General features: G+C 34.4%; 1 protein-coding gene across 4 annotated transcripts; it reads left to right on the forward strand.

Annotated features, from left to right (window-relative positions):
- The first annotated feature begins 724 nt into the window (after positions 1 to 724).
- LOC107819686 (uncharacterized) lies at positions 725 to 12494 on the forward strand. 4 transcript variants are annotated; one of them, XR_001655765.2, is made up of 13 exons: positions 725 to 883; positions 977 to 1082; positions 2714 to 2777; positions 2963 to 3064; positions 3164 to 3228; positions 5007 to 5105; positions 5440 to 5519; positions 5603 to 5819; positions 6404 to 6459; positions 7196 to 7321; positions 9501 to 9684; positions 10650 to 10815; positions 12363 to 12494. XR_001655765.2 is itself a non-coding variant. In XM_016645824.2 (12 exons), exons 1-12 carry the CDS (start codon positions 843 to 845, stop codon positions 10755 to 10757), a joined length of 1248 nt encoding a protein of 415 aa, XP_016501310.1. In that variant the 5' UTR covers positions 725 to 842; the 3' UTR covers positions 10758 to 11130. The 4 variants fall into 4 exon arrangements, 2 of the variants coding, with proteins under 2 accessions (XP_016501310.1, XP_075113029.1); XR_001655766.2 differs by lacking the exon at positions 12363 to 12494 and adding an exon at positions 12062 to 12199; XM_016645824.2 differs by lacking the exon at positions 12363 to 12494 and having other exon boundaries at positions 10650 to 11130.
- The last annotated feature ends 3745 nt before the right edge of the window (positions 12495 to 16239 follow it).

The following is a 16239-nucleotide window of genomic DNA, read 5'->3' on the forward strand; positions in this document are numbered from 1 at the left end:
CCAGAAGTTTATTAGTGACTCTTTACTCAACCAAAGACACAATGCCTTAAAATTAGTCCCACATGTCCTCTTAATTTGGCCTTTTCAATTATGTTCAAACTTTAAAATGAAGGAGGCTCTACCTTTAGAACTCAGATATAAAGTTTGTCAAAAACTGACTAAACTTAAATAATTTTTAAAAAATACTCTTCCGTCCACAATAAGTAATATTTTGTGATCCAAAATTTCTGACTTATTAAAATTTTAAGAATGAATTAATTTTTTTCCCAACATTGCCCTTGGAGTAAATAGTGTTGGAATATGTATTAGGACTTAGGAGTATTTATGTGAAGAGATAGTAAAAGTTAATATGGTTAATTTTACTATTAATTAATGTTAAAGGAGATTTCTTAATTTGTGTGAAAACATTAAAAAAATCACTTACTGTGGATCGTAGGGAGTACATTACTACTATAGGAGTGCTCAAAGCTACTTGATGTCACTTGTTCGTGGGAAAACTACACATTATTGCTCCAAAAAATAAAATCCTATGAATTATATATTTTTTGTATATTAACATATAATATACACATTTTTTTGAATATTTGGCTAGCTAATGTAATTAGTTTTGACCGACCGGCTAAATGTGTAACTTGCCTTTTTCTTCTTTGAATAGAGAGCATGTTGGGCCCAAATGTCGTGGGCTTATAAATGGGCCTAACTTACTGATCCATATTTCTATTTTCAACACAACCACAAATGACAAAACCCGTATAACAATGGCGGGAGTTTGAATTACAGCCAAAAAAAAAAAAAAAAATGGAAGGAAAAAATCAGTGACAGCTACAAATTCGAGACAAAAAATGGAAAATGCAAGTCACAATGATGTTGATTCTCTTCGCAGGTTTCTTATTTTTTATTTTCTCAATTTCAAGATACAGTAATTTATTTATGCGTATTTCTGATATTTTTTTTTTGAATATTATGGTTATAATAGAAATATTCAAGAGCTTAGAGATATTCAAAGAAGTTGTATTGAAGATCCAGAGTCCTGCGATTTAGAATTGAAGAAATTACTGGAAGATTCTACACTTCAATTTAAGGTAAATATAAAAGAAAATAAGAGAATTTTGGAAGATTCTCGAGCTTTGTAGCACTTTTTTTTTACTGCTTTATGGATAGTTTGTAGAAATTCAAAATTTAGTTAAAAATGAGTGTATTGTGTTAACATTTGTGTGATTTAGCTCCAGAAGTTGGTCAGGTTAAATTGACTAATTGAGCATACTCGTTTATCATTTTGATATTAGAATTTGCAGTTATTGTAGTTTCTAAGGGTTTGTTTAGTATGAAGAAAATGTGTAAAGTGGTTTCTTACTTATTTTCTGTTGTTTGGTAAGTGAGAAGAAAATATTGTGCCAAGAGCATTTATATAGAGTTTAGGCAAATACTATGGGGTCTAGGGTGTGGTCGAGGGTGGGGGGTCATGGGTTCGGGGTTGGGTCGGGGAAGAGGGGGGGGGGTTGGGGTTGGGGTTGGGGCAAGGGCAGGGCAGGAGGAGGAGGGGTTGGGTGTTCAAGGGTGAAGGGTGATGCATTGGGGGATGGGAGGAGACAATGAATGTGGAATGCCACTTATATAACTTGTTTTCCCTCCTCTCACTAGGGAAGTTATTTTCCTGATATTTCAGGAAGTTGTTTTCCTATAAAATATATTTTGACCAATCAAACATGAGAAAATTTGAAAATATTTTCCTCCATACCAAGCACACACTAAATATCTTAAGAGTTTAAGTTCTGACACTGTAAAAAAAATTCATACAACTCACTTAAAAGAACATTGGAGGTAATTCTATTAACAATATTGATTGTTAACTAGCATAAAAGGTGATTAACCTATAGGTTAAATTATACTGGTGGTTTAAAAATTTCTTTACACTGTCAGTGTATATAGCTTGAAGGAAAATAAGTTAACTGTTTTCAGTTGTGCATTTGGTTGAGGAAAATGTTCTGGATTATTTTCTAGTGTTAGTTGGATATATTTTTGAATATTAAAGGTTTGAAAACAATGTCTAGAGTTATTGAAACAAGTAACATGGAGTAAGAGTTGGGATATTTGGAAAGAAAAATGACTTTTGTCATAAGCTAAAGAAGCCATTTTCCACTTTTATGTGGAAATCATTTTCATTGAAGAAAACAACAACAACAAAAAACCCAGTTTGATCTCATAAATGGGGTCTGGGAAGGATAGTGTATACGCATACCTTACCCCTACCTCATAGAGATAGAGAGGCTGATTCCGATAGACCCTCGGCTCAAGGAACAATGAAGATAAAGCAACCAAGTAGCAATGAATATCAGCAGATCATATGCACGGTATATTCTGAAAATACCAATTCACACAATAAGTTGTCAGGCCTTGTATTTGTAATAATAACTGAAAATCATTCTGAATTGGTATATTCTGAAAATACCAATTCATTGAAGAAAACATTGTTCACTATTTAAGATAACCAAACAATGAAAAATGATTTCATCAAACAAGACATTTCTAACCATACCAAACATGTTAGCTCCGAAAATGATCAAGTTGACTCTCTATAAGAGACAATGAATGAATAAATTGGGACCAAGAGAGGTTCTTCTTTTTTAATTTGATTTGTTTTCTTTGACGGCTTGAAAAGTTCACTATATTTTTCTGTCAATGCCGTGTTTGTTCACTGTGTATGATTTTGCAGAGCAAAGTGGAACAATTATTGTATGATGCCTCAGAGATCAACTTCTCGTCTGATCAGGATATAGGTAGAAGAAGAGCTGTTCATATCTTTTTTTTTTTGCTCCATGTGTGTGTGTATCGATGTATTACAGACACTTACACACACATACACATATATGTTTGGAAGGAGCTTACTATAACACACACGCACACACATATATCTTTGGAGGGACCTTTATCTTCCATTTAAACCTCGTTTTTGCAACTTCAGATGAATTTTGGGAATATTTGAAGAATGAGCTAAGCACAGAGGAGGCTAAAAATGCAAAAATAGCAGATGAAATTGAGGGGCTTTCAAGGGAATATGTTGAAGGTGCTGAGAATTCATGGTGGTTTTGGAAAATTCAGATTTATGTGGGGCTAATAAGACATTGCTTGAGCTCTGATTTTGATATGTTTACTCTGTCTGTAGGTTATAGCAAATTGGTGGACGGGATTGAAGGCCTAAGTTGTTCTTTGGAGCTCATTGAATCACAGGTGTGTTACTATTATCCCCTGATTCTACTTATATATAAACTGAGTGTTGATTAGGGAGGGTTTGAGGGGGATTGCTTGCAGGTTTAGTAGACACGTCTACTTGTTGGTTCCTTAGGAAACTGGACATGCTATAGTTTTATGGTATTTGGCTGTCTTGTTCGTGTAGCTACTGAACTAAAATGTTAAAGGTGAAATACCAAATAAACCGCAGGTGGGTGGAAGAATGTAAACTATGATAATTTCTATCTCTTCCGTGTGATCTTATTCTATATTGAAGTTGGCAATTATTTATGGTAGTGCATAAGTTTTTGATAACTTTTCAAGCTTGTTTGGCGGTAATGGACTTCATTTCTGTTGCATGTTTACCATATCTTCCATTTATAGGGAGCACATAAGCGCAGAGTTTTCATGATAATGCTTCCATGAAGATACAAAGTGGGATCATCATTCTTATTTGGTGACATGGTGGATAAATTTGGTTGTTTCATTGATAAGAAAACACATGTAGAAGTTTGGTGATACTTACAACAACAACATGCCCAGTATAATCCCATAGTGGGGTCCTATGTTACTTGGACTCTTCAAAAATATTGGTGGGTGCGTGTCGGATCCTCCAAATTTAGTGCATTTTTGGAGGATCCGACATGGGTACGACAACACTTTTGGAGAGTCTGAGCAACATAGGTGGGGTCTGGGAAGAGTAGTGTATAGCGTATATGCAGACATTACCCCCTGCCTTGTAGAGATGGAGATAGAGAGACTCTTTCCAATAGACCCTTAGCTCAAGAACGCATAAGCACCGGATTAATGAAAAGAAAAACAAAAAGGGACAACACCGAAAAGCTATGTAAAAGCAACATATATAACAACAAGATAGTAAGATGGCCCAAATGAAAGAAACAACAAGTAGTCATAAAAACCTAATACCAACAGAATGCAAGAGTCTGGGGATACTTAGAAATGAATAAATTATTTTCCTCACTAGCTTCCTATAAATTCTATGAATAATGGGAGAAGTCTGAAAACACATGGAGGTGTTGTGGAAGATAGCCTGTTTTATGCTTTGGGATCAATTTTCTCGGCATGATTAGTAGTGATGAATGTGAAATGGAACAAACGTTAAGAAGCAGGGACTTCTAAATTTTTAGCTTTTCCTGCCCATTGATTTTTGTTTAATATCTCTTATTTAGCTGGAAGTAAGTTCAAAAGTTGTGTTTATGTTCTTAAGAAAATGAGTGAAAAAGAAAGTTTGTGTTTGCCTTCTATTTGGTAGTGAGTCGCCTCTGCAGTTTCAAGTTCTATGTGAAGAATATTGTGGCAAGAAACTTAAAATTTGACCAACAGCTAATGAATTGCATAATTGGAACTTGCATATTCTTTATGGGGTCTGGAAGGGACAATTCATTAGCTTTATGTGTCTCACTTATTTCCAGTTGCAATCATTACATAATTCTACTGTGTGCTCTTTCCATTTGAAAAATAATGGTAAGTTGTCAATTATGGAATCTTTTAAGTGGAAGATTAGCATGGATACTTTTGCTATACTGCTGAAGCAGTTAATTTTGATCAAACTGCCTTAGAGAAAGTTTCACTTTTATCAGAAGTTGAGTTTTTCTTGCTTGGTGAACAATTTCTTGCCCTTTTTCTATCTTCTTCTCTTTTACTTGTCAAGTCTAATGTGTCAATTTTATCATGCTTCCTCTCTTTCTTAGTTCTCCTAACTTTGCTCAAATGCTCGTTATTGTTAGACTTATTGTATTTTATGTTTTATATATTAGGGACTTGAACAAGGAAGAGTACTGGCAAATTTTGCTTGTTCGACAACTGGAGAAGATAATGGAAACTTGTCAAATACATCTGTGGAATATAACTTTAAGGTTCTTACAGCTTTTCAGTATTTCAAGACAACTTAGATTAGCTAGATATCATTATCTAAATGCAGTTTCGGCCTTACAATTTGAGCACGTTCTTATTGAGAAAAATCAGTTATCTTGCTGTCAGTTGCTGATACATTAATATTACTTGTATAAAAAAAGAAGTTGCTGATGCATCAATAATTTTTTAATCTATTGGTGGTCTCAGTTATCACATTGTATAACAACCTTTCTACTGGCGAACTGCCAAAGCATATTTGTTGTTGCTCCGTTATTTCTTTAAAAGAAAACTGAAGGATACCCCTTTTGCTCATCGTTTTACTCCGTTTATATGTAGATCTTAGAATTAGGCAATCAGCTTGAGGAGAGCGAAATGAATTTGAAGTCATTGCAAGATCTCGAGAATACTTTCAACAGGTATTTTCCAAAATAAACTTTGCATAGTTCTCTGTGCTCTCTCTTATCTAATTTTGGTGCATTTAATTTTACAATATAATCAGGCTTGAGGCTATGGAGGAGTTTGAAGATGCATGTTCTGGTCTTAAGATAGTTGAATTTGAGGGGAACTGCATCAGATTATCTTTGAGAACTTCTATCCCAAACTTAGAAAGCTTGTTGCATAACCAAAATATAGTTGATGTTGTTGAAACACCAGAGAAGAATCATGAGTTGTTAATTGAACTGATGGACGGAACCAAGGAGCTAAAACATGCCGAGGTATAGTTTATCAGCAGTTTGTGACATAAAAATTATGAATAACTCAATTTTCTTTCTACTGACGAGATGATATTTCAAAAGAGTATATAGTGGCATAACTTTATAAGCATGGAATGCTAGCATGTCACAGAAAAAAAATCTAAGCTACACTTAACCTCTCATGACAGGACATTAGCTCAAAGTAGATTTATTAGCCTTCTCCATATCTGCCACAAATTAAAATACGTGGCCGCTTTTTGATACATTGGCAACGGATATTCTGTAGCAAACAGTCAAAGACTAAATATGGCTGGTGTTGAAGTATTGAAACAAATTAGGCTAAGACAATTCGTTTTTGTGCTTATGAAGAGTATGTTAGATGAGATACAACAAGCCATGTGCAGAAGTTGAAAAATCTATCATTTCGTGTTATCCAGTATATTTGAGTGCTCAACCGACTGTCTCATTGCTTTACCTGCAAGCTGCTTTGATTTTCTTTCTTTGTTGAACTGACCGTTTATGTAGTTTTTACTGGTCATTAAGATATAAAGCTGCCATTTCTGATCTATTGTAACCTTAATCTACTTCTTGGTGATGCTCTTCAGATTTTCCCAAATGATGTATATATAAGTGAAATAACTGATGCTGCAAAATCTTTCAGGTGTGTTTCCTTTTCATATTTCTCTTACACTGTAGTGGTCTTTTTTGGCATGTGTAAATTTATATAAAAGCACTGAAATATTCATTTGTTTGATGCCTGAGCATAAAAATTTATCCTTTAGTATTTAAAGTAAAATTTGATGCGAAGTTTTAGTTGATTTTTGCAGAGTAATTCATATTCTCTTTTTATTTTGGAAGTAATTTGTAACATGATCTTGGAATATGTACGTGAGGCCCCATGTAACTTTTCAGGGTTATTTCCTGTTCGATGCAACTATGAACTCAGCAGCTCAGCATGAGTACAGATAGATTTTGCAAGTTTCACTATGTTAAAGTGTGCATGCTCAATGAGTTTCATACAATAAATTTTTTACGTGATATATGTTTAGGGCAAGATGCTCATTGACATTGTTTTGGCTAGTGGCGAGCTCTTTCTTTCAATGGATTAGACTAATCTGACATCATTGTCCAAGTTTTGGTTAATTTGCACTCATGTTTAACAATAAATCCTTGGGTTAAATGTCCTCTGTTGCAAAAAGTATTTTAGAAGTATAAGTTATGAAGCTCTCTAGATATGAAGAGTTTTATCTTGGCCTAAGTAAAGACTGAATGAGAAGTTCCAATTCCTGAAAGATAGATGGACCAAAAACTCTTTTAAGTTAGAGCCTGATCTATCTGTGGTTTATTCGATATTAATCTTGCTACTATGAAAACTCACACAGTGCCACTGCTTCCAGACAGGCCTATTCTGTGGCAGTTCTTGAAAATAGATGTTTTTTGGAGTGGTTGGTTAGAAGGGTGCAAGATCGAATTGTTCTTTGCACATTAAGGCAATTTTTGGTGAAGAGCGCAAATAATGCAAGGTTAGTCCTTATTTTATTCTTTATGCATGCAATTTGAGTTAGATCTTTCTGCAGAGTTGTTGTTGAGCTTCCCCCCCAATTGTGTTAATCATGATTTTAGCACTTAATTCATCAGTTTCTGGTGCATTGATCATGTTTGTTACACCTAAATAAAAAGACGCCCTCCAACAGATGATTTATTTGTACCTTCGGATGCACTGCTTGTATGCTACAGAGGGAGAGCTACGTCTTGTTTTCCGTGCTTTTATTACATATCAAACGGGTTTTCGTTGCTTCCGAAGGACAAAATTAAGGAGTGTGGCATGGGGCCTATCTTAGGAATTACAAGTCTTAAGATGAGCAGCACAAGATGCAACTTGTTAATAACACACTAAAACAGCTCAATTCAAGTAAGTCACAGAATTAAATCTCAAGAGTAGTTGGAAAATTCTGCTCTACTGAAAAAGGTGTGAGTTATGCTGGTATGTGAGATATCTGAGAAGAAGCAAGGGATGGATTTTTATCATGTGCATCTCGTTGAGGGGTTTATGGCTTAGGAGCAGCGCTGCAATATTGTGTTGAATGGGTGGTTTAGTAAGTGGGCTATTGGGATAAATATGAAACTGTTTAAGAGTTCAAAGTGGAGTTCATAACTGTGACTTAACTATGTAATGGAATCTGAAGTGGTAGATGGAGTACAACTTTTCTTAATTATTTTCTTATATCTTTGGCTGTTAAATATTCTTGTCTTCCTCTATTCGTGTTGAGAGGGAGAGAGAGAGTGAGATTCAGTTTATACACGATATTCTCCCAGAAATCATTGATCAGAATCTTAATGTGAGTAATAGATTAGATCAATGAGTAACATAAGCCTACTCTGCAGCTATGGAAAGGTGATCAAAGTCTATATTTACATTGATATCATGTTAAGGAAGTCATTCTTCCTATCGCTGCGGAATGCTTTGAAATTAATGGAGTAGAAGAAGATGTGCTAAATTGTATGAATGTGATGAAAGGAGGAGAAGCTTCATAAATTGAATAAGGGTGAACATGTAAAATCCTAGTCCTGACTTTAGAAGGGACCAGAGAATTTTTCAGAAGGTGGCGAAAAGCTATAAAATTTATACATACGAAAATTTCAATAACTTTAACAGATACAATGGGTATGCACACGTCAAGCTGACACAAGAGAGCAGAAAATTAGCGATCATTACTCAGAAGTATTTCAAGATGGGGGATGGAGAACATTGCCAATAAATTTCGAAGTTCGTGTGGAAAGGAACAGATCAATACAAAATCAACAAGGAAGCAGAATTATATCCGGGTTGCTGCCATGAAGGAGTGGCCCACAGAGAACCATCACAGAACACAGGGGATAAGGGGAACAAAATTCCAGTTGATAAATGGTCTATTAAATGGAGAATTTACTCTGTGCAGAGATGTTTGGTCAGAAGAATTGGTCATACCACTTAACATGACATCTTGAGTTGTTTTCCAGTTGATAAATGGTCTATTAAATGGAGAATTTACTCTGTGCGGAGATGTTTGGTCAGAAGAATTGGTCATACCACTTAACATGACATCTTGAGTTGTTTTCCCATGTGTTAGAGATCTTTCTAAGACAGATTATGTTTGATGGCAGGTAATAGACAGTGGTGGATCTGGGATTTCTAAAGGATCAGTGCACCACTACCAAACATATAGTTCCTGGGACAGGGGTTGGGAAGAAATAGTGATTAGAAAAAAAATTACTTGAAAGAACTGAAAGAAACGAAAATAAAACTAAAAATGAACAAGTTCTGTATGGTAGATCGATCCTACTCCTGAAAGCAAATTAAACATACTTCCAACATAACCAGTGCTCCACTGAAGTTGCCAATTCATAATCATTGCACCACATTCTTGACAATGGTTCCCAATTGTGTTTGTTCCCAGAAATTATATACACTACTATATAGAAGTTGGGGGTGTAAGCATGGGTTCACGTGAACCCAAGTTCACTATGTGGAGTGTAGATACGCCACCGGTAATAGATTTAAAATGTTGGATGTTCGTATATTGTCTAGTTAACAAAAGCCGTTCATTAACCCCCCACAAATATATCTTATAGTGGCGTTGAGTGTTTTTTCTCTTGTTGTCTGATGTCGCATTTATTTGATCTCTTTTAGATTATGTACTTATATCTACTCAAATCAAACAGGCATTCATTTGAATACGTGGATAGAGAGGAGATGATAGTAGCTCATATGATTGGTGGAATCGATGCTTTCATAAAGCCACTTCAAGGTTGGCCACTAACCAGCTCTGGTTTAACGCTGATGTCTCTGAAGAGCTCAAGTCACTCCTCAAAAGAAATACCTTTGACCGTCCTTTGCAAGGTTGCGGTAAGTTGTTCATTGGTAGGGCTGTGGTAGACTATAGCTGTTTCAAATCAGTGCTGGAAAGTTTTGTGTTGACTGTTGAAAGTTCAATTGGGTTTGGACTGTTAACCAATAATAGATGTAACATTTACATCGTGAATGGTAATTTAACCTGAATTTGTAAGGTCTGTAAGGGTTAAAGGGAAATGAAAAATATGACTACAAATTCTCAGTGCTCTCTAAGAATTAAAAAAGAAGGAAACAATGAGGTAATGTGCACCATGAAGCGACAGCCTTGAAGGGAAGATCGATTTCACACTTGACATTTGATGTATATGGACATGTAGCTCTTGTCATGCTTGACTCCAACATCTGTGTTGAGCTAGTTTATCAACTTTTAGTTTGAAAGAATGAGAAGTCTTTCTTTCCGTATCACGTGCCTCTAACAATACCGATTTCCAGTAAGCTTGTTAAGCATGCAATCAAACAAAAAAAATTTAAATTCTGAGTTTTCACATGAAAGGTCATTTCAGTTGAATGATTGTGCAGTAGTGATGCTATGCAATTCTGATTGGGACCTAGCACGCCATAAAAAAAGGGAATTTAATTCAGATTGTTCACATGTAAGGTCATTTTAGTTAAACATAATTGTGCAGTGCTGATAGTACATAGTGCTGCTGGTTGGGACCTAGCTAGCTCACTAAAGTCCAAATTTTCTGATATTAGGTATTTCCTGCATAATAGGTTAAAGTATTCAAATGGTCCGCATAGCATTTTCCAATTGATAGGAAAAAGGTTAGAATTGGTTTATATGAATGCAAAATTTCATGCTAATGTGGTTTTTCTTGTGGAAAGAAAGGGAAGGCTGGCCTATTGTCTCTATGATGTTACGAGTCTAGTACAACCATAAAGTTAGAAAACTATTTGACAGATTTGGTACGATTCAAGTTTTTTGACCTTCTGACCTTTGCTTCATTTAACGTTTTTAGGAAGTGGCAAACTCGTTGGATACAAATTCACGACAGACTATCTCAGTCTTCGCGGATAGAGTTGAAGAGATACTTATGCAGCAAATGAGTGCAGTAACTTCAAACTGAAAATATTCCAGAAGATGACTTCTTCCCTGCTTTGTGTCTGTAGTCTGTACTCATTTTGGTAAGATTTATCAATGTCATAATACTGTTTACATTCAATAGTACGCCAGCTGCTAGTTCTCGGAATCACTCTGTAAATTTTCCAGCTATGGAGATGGTTTCTATAAAAAACATTTGAATTAGTATGTCCTAATTTATCTCACTGAATTTTTCAGACATTTGAACAGAAGTGGGGAGTTAGTATAATGCTGATGTAGGTTTCTCATAAATGTGTTAAAGTATCACTTGGATGTAAACCTTAACTCGAGTGCAAATTATTATTTGTGTGAGCTTAGTATCATTATGGATGTATAACAGGATTTTAATTCATATCAAGGTATATAGCTCGGAATCTACGTTTCTGTCATAGTTCTACCTCTACTATTCTTCCCAAACATATTTCTGGGAATCTAATTTAACCTTATCAAAAGAGACAAAAGTGAATCTAATTTATTTAAAAACTATGTTAGTGCATAGGTACTTTAGCAGGTTCAAAGAGGTATTTTGGTTTTCCTCTTCAAGAAAACTAAGAAGAGGTAAATTTTTAGCCCAAATGCCAGATTAAATGGGCTTGCCTGATATAGTTGTGTCTCATTTACAGTAGATTAAATGTTTTTAGCCTAAAGAGTATAATATATGAACATTTCGACTACTCAGTAATGAGAAATGAACTCCACAAAGGTGATGCAACTTCATTTGTAAACAATTAATATAAGTTCTTTTCAGCCTATGTGTTCATATGTATTATGTAGTGCTTTGTTGTTTGACTGTTAGTTGAAAACTTACAGGTATTAACTTTGTGTTCCAACAATATGCATTTGTGTCACTAAAATATGGAACTTTGTCAATTAGGAACACTAATTACCTTCCTTTTATGCTTTGTTAAACTGAACAAGATATGCAAATTTCTACCAGTTTTCCCTTCTTTTAGCATAATTTTCCTACTTTCCAACAAGGGGCAAAAGTTACTAAGCTCATACTAAAAGTAAATTTAAATTGAAACTAGTCAACAGAAAATCTCCAAGTTGGTAAGACTTCTTGGTAGGACTGGTTAAACAGTTTCAATAAGAAGTTGTTTATCTCTGTAATCATTAATGAAGAAGTTTTGTCCAAAACCATATGAACACACAATAATCACTATAATTTGGACCAACAATAACAAGAAAACCAAGTATAACAAGAAACAAAATCAGCATGCCTTCCTCATCACACTACTTAGTACTTTACTTCTTCTTAGTTTCTTAGCATTTTCATCAGTTAATTCACAGATCCCTGTTGATTACCCGTTCGAGGTTATTGCGACAAATGAAACTCCAAGTACAGCATCGGCAAGATGTTATATACATGGAATTGAGACTCGCGACGAAATCATAATGACACCAGATCATTATGCTGAATTCATTTGGAGCATTATTCCTGGAGGGGATTACACCCTTTCTTGTGACGTGAAATTAGGGGAGAAACATGGGTTTTCCAGTTGTTTAACTTGAATAATACTAACATTTGTCACTCTTGATGTATTTTGTTATTGGAATGTACATGAAGATGGATTATGCATGTTTGTTGCAGGTAAATGTGTGCTCTTCAAATGGGATGCTAACTCTACAGTTCTTCCCAGTTTGAGTCACCAAGTCAAAGAAAAACTCCCTTCAACTAGACATATTGCAACTGAAAAACTGAGATATGCTACAACTGGACCCTTCATTTTGAAGAGAAGTCCTAAGTAAATCCATGAAATTTTTACTAATGTTCTATGAAATTGATTAAGAAAATTCAGGTATTATGTGAATGGATATGCCAAGCTGTATGTTCAATGTGTAATGAGCTTCCAATCTCATGTCACAAAATCGTTTGCTCGTTTATCTCCATATAACATAAATGTTACTCACGTCTATAGGAAGTATCTCTTTGCGATGCATTTTAAAGGTTAAGACTTTCTCTCCATATTTATAAATTTGCTCATTATACTTGAGTTAGAGACAAATTACGCATAATTTCTAATTTAAATCTAGACATCGATCTTGACTAATTCACACAAAAAGAATGATATTTGAAACTGATCATTACTCATTGAGCATAAAGCTTAAGGCATATTCAACAAGGAAGAAAAAAGCAAAATTACAAGCACCATATTTTCATATTTTGGGATCCCCGAATAGAATCATTCGATTATATTGGCAAAAATTGATCTCGTAGATCAATGCCACTAGAAGAAATTCCCAAATACTTGTCAAAATTATATGTTGAACCCTTTTTAATTAGCTTCAAATCCATATCCTTCACTGCTAGACCAAGATTCAAGCCAAAATATTCCCATATCATTAAGAATTCCCAAATGATGAGACACTAATATTTTTTAATTTGCACATTTTTTTTTATCCTAAGCTTGATTATAAGGTGAAGCTTACAAGCCCTCGTAGCCATGCGAAAATATTTGGGTCAATTGCCACAATTGCTGGAGCCATGATCATGACTCTAGTACGGCCAAGATAATTGGGCAAAGTTCACTTTTAGCCCACAGTTAAAACTATTTATATTTTATAGACACAAAAGTGTATAAAATTATATTTTTTGTATATAACATATAAAATGATTCTCGAAAAATTGATGCACTTAAGACATTATTTCTCCGATACACAAGGAAGGACACGGTGGGAAGGAAGAAACCCTAGCCTCTGCCCCGCCAATCATTTCGCTGACATCTCGTATTCACGCCTTGTAGATAGGTTAGTCTTAGTGGGTCGTTGGCTCTAGAAAGCACACTACTAAATCTACTATTTCAATATATTGTTTGCACTAATCTCATAATCATCTCTTTAACATAACTCGATGCACAAAGCATTTCATGTTCAGGAGGTTGGGAGAAGGGTTGCCTCCCAAGGGGTGTAATGTAAACTGCCTACCTTAGTGCAAACATTAGTGGCTTTTCCACGACTTGGACCCGTGACCTATAAATTATACAGAGAAAACTTTACCATTACTCCAAGACTCTCTTCAATAGAGATATGTTCGGATATTGAAATCAGATAGCACTCGTACTACAAGGAGCGAGGGATGTGATATTCTCGCTCAATTTGGTAATACCTAGCTAGGCCTCCAATTTCCTCGGGGTTCGTTTGGTTTGAAGACAAGTTATGCTAGGATTAGTTATGCTGAGATTAATTATATATCCTGCTATTATTTCTTATTGATTGTTTGGTATGTTGTATTAATCTTGGTATTGTTAATTTTACTGCTTTATTTTGTGATAACTTATTTTGAGATTAGTATTCCACCATCTGGTAGGCGTATAAATTATCCCAATACTATTTTAATCCTGAAATAGCTTACCCAAAATTAATTACTAAATAAAGTATAAGGCGGTACTAAAATTTTATCTTACAATTATTTTTGCTTGTCCATCATTGAGAAGGACAACCACGTGAAGGAAAATAAATCAAACAATTATAGGAGAAATCAGAGTAACCAAATGAAAGAAGGAAAGCCAAAAAAGTGATACATGCCAAGTAAGGCCTAAATTTCCCTTACTTTTTGTTTCAAGCATTTAAGAAATGAAAATATATTATGCAAAATAATTTTTATGAAGTGATTTAATTGATTGTCAACAAAAAAAGGTATACTGTACTTGCCAAGTTAGGCCTAATTTTGTCCTTTTTTTTTTTTTTTTTTTTTTTTTGTTTTTTGAAGCATCCAAGAAATCGTGTAAAAAATGGGTTCCCTGTCAAAAATGGTTCACATTAAAAAGAAGAGAAAATAACTAAAATGTTTCTTATGTTTGAAGGCAGGTATAATGTGATCCTTTAAATATATTCTTAATCAGTTTTGATCCTTTATAATTTAAAATTGTTCTCTTGTAACTTTGTTCTTGTCAATATAAAGACAGAGTAAACCAACCAGACAACCCTTAGTTAATAAAAGCCTTCTCCTAATTAAAAAAAGAGAGGCCTTGTTCTGAAATTATTATATGATCAGGATATACAAGGTTCTAAAGATTTAATGTGAATGTAATCATTTTCAGATAAACCCCAATGAGATTTGAAGCTTGGGAATAACAAGCAAAATAACAAGTATCATATCTTTATACTCAATCTATCAATTTTCTCATTAATTTCATAAAACTTCATATCATGAAAAGAAATCCTACATTTTTATGGATTTACTAAGGATTTGCAATATATCTCACTGGTTCACTTGCAACATATGTCATTGGTTCACTTGTAATATATCTCGTTGGTTCGCTTGCAACATGTCTTATTGGTTCGCTTGCAACATGTCTTGTTCTTACACTTACAACATGTCTCACTGGTTCACTTGCAATATGTGTCACGGGTTCACTTGCAACATATTTTGTTAGTTCACTTGTAACATATCTTATTGGTTCACTTGCAACGCGTGTCACCGGTTCACTTGCAACGCGTGTCACCGGTTCACTTGCAACATATCTTATTGGTTCACTTGCAACATATCTCATTGGTTTACTTGAAACATATCTAACTGATGCATGACTTGCAACACGTGTCACCGGTTTTGCAACATATTTTACTGATTCACTTGCAATATGTCTTACCGGTTCACTTGCAATATCCCTAGTCGAGTTAGCACCCCATTTGAAGAGAACACATTTGCCTGCAAACAACATGCATGGTCCATCTTCATGTATTTTCCAAAAACAAACCTCAGTAGTATGACAAATATGAGTATGATTCAAGTTAAACAACTCAAAAAACCCATATTTTCCCCCTAATTTCATGTCACAAGAAAGAGTGTTATTTCCTCCTGGAATAATTAGTAAACACAACTAACCGTCAAACAAAAATGCAATTTAGGGTATTCACAACGTGGTGGTTGAGCTTTTCATGTATTAAGGGTCCATTTGGGCATAAAGAAAAATTCACTTTTTTTCCGAAAATTTTTAACTTTTTTTTCGAAATCAATGTTTGTTCATGAAATTTTTTATTTTCACTTGAAGATAATTTTGGAATTTTTCAAAAAATTTGAAAAAACTTCAAAAAGTTATTTTTCAAAATTTGCACTTCAGATCACTCAAAATTCAAAAACAACTCAAAATTGTATTCATGTCCAAACACAATTCTAATTTTCAAATATCATTTTTACTTGGAAAAAAAATATTCACTTTCCTCTGGAATTTTATAATTGTTATGTTCGTACGCCCACTAAACTATTTTAGGCTATAAATATTTTATCTACTGCAAATGAATAATATATTAGGGAAACCCATTTAATCGTTAAAACTTCACATTTTAAGGGAGGATGAGCGTGCACGCATAATAATTAATTTCACTCGCCACTTTTTTCTTAGCTATAGTCTTTCAAGAAAATTCCACGAATTGCACTCATTTTAACGTTACAAAAAATTTATAAATACTAACAATATTAGTAATTATTTACATGATATGAAGGAAAAACTCCAGTATTCACGATTGAA

This window comes from Nicotiana tabacum, chromosome 7 (genome assembly GCF_000715075.1).
Source record: "Nicotiana tabacum cultivar K326 chromosome 7, ASM71507v2, whole genome shotgun sequence".
Classification (NCBI taxonomy): Eukaryota; Viridiplantae; Streptophyta; class Magnoliopsida; order Solanales; family Solanaceae; genus Nicotiana; species Nicotiana tabacum.

Excerpts from the sequence above, each read along its gene's own strand:
- LOC107819686 (XM_016645824.2), top strand. The coding sequence starts at position 843 with ATGGAAAATGCAAGTCACAATGATGTTGATTCTCTTCGCAG. Across the intron at positions 5,520-5,602 it reads CTCGAGAATACTTTCAACAG|GCTTGAGGCTATGGAGGAGT; the intron begins GTATTTTCCAAA and ends CAATATAATCAG. Across the intron at positions 5,820-6,403 it reads AGGAGCTAAAACATGCCGAG|ATTTTCCCAAATGATGTATA; the intron begins GTATAGTTTATC and ends GATGCTCTTCAG.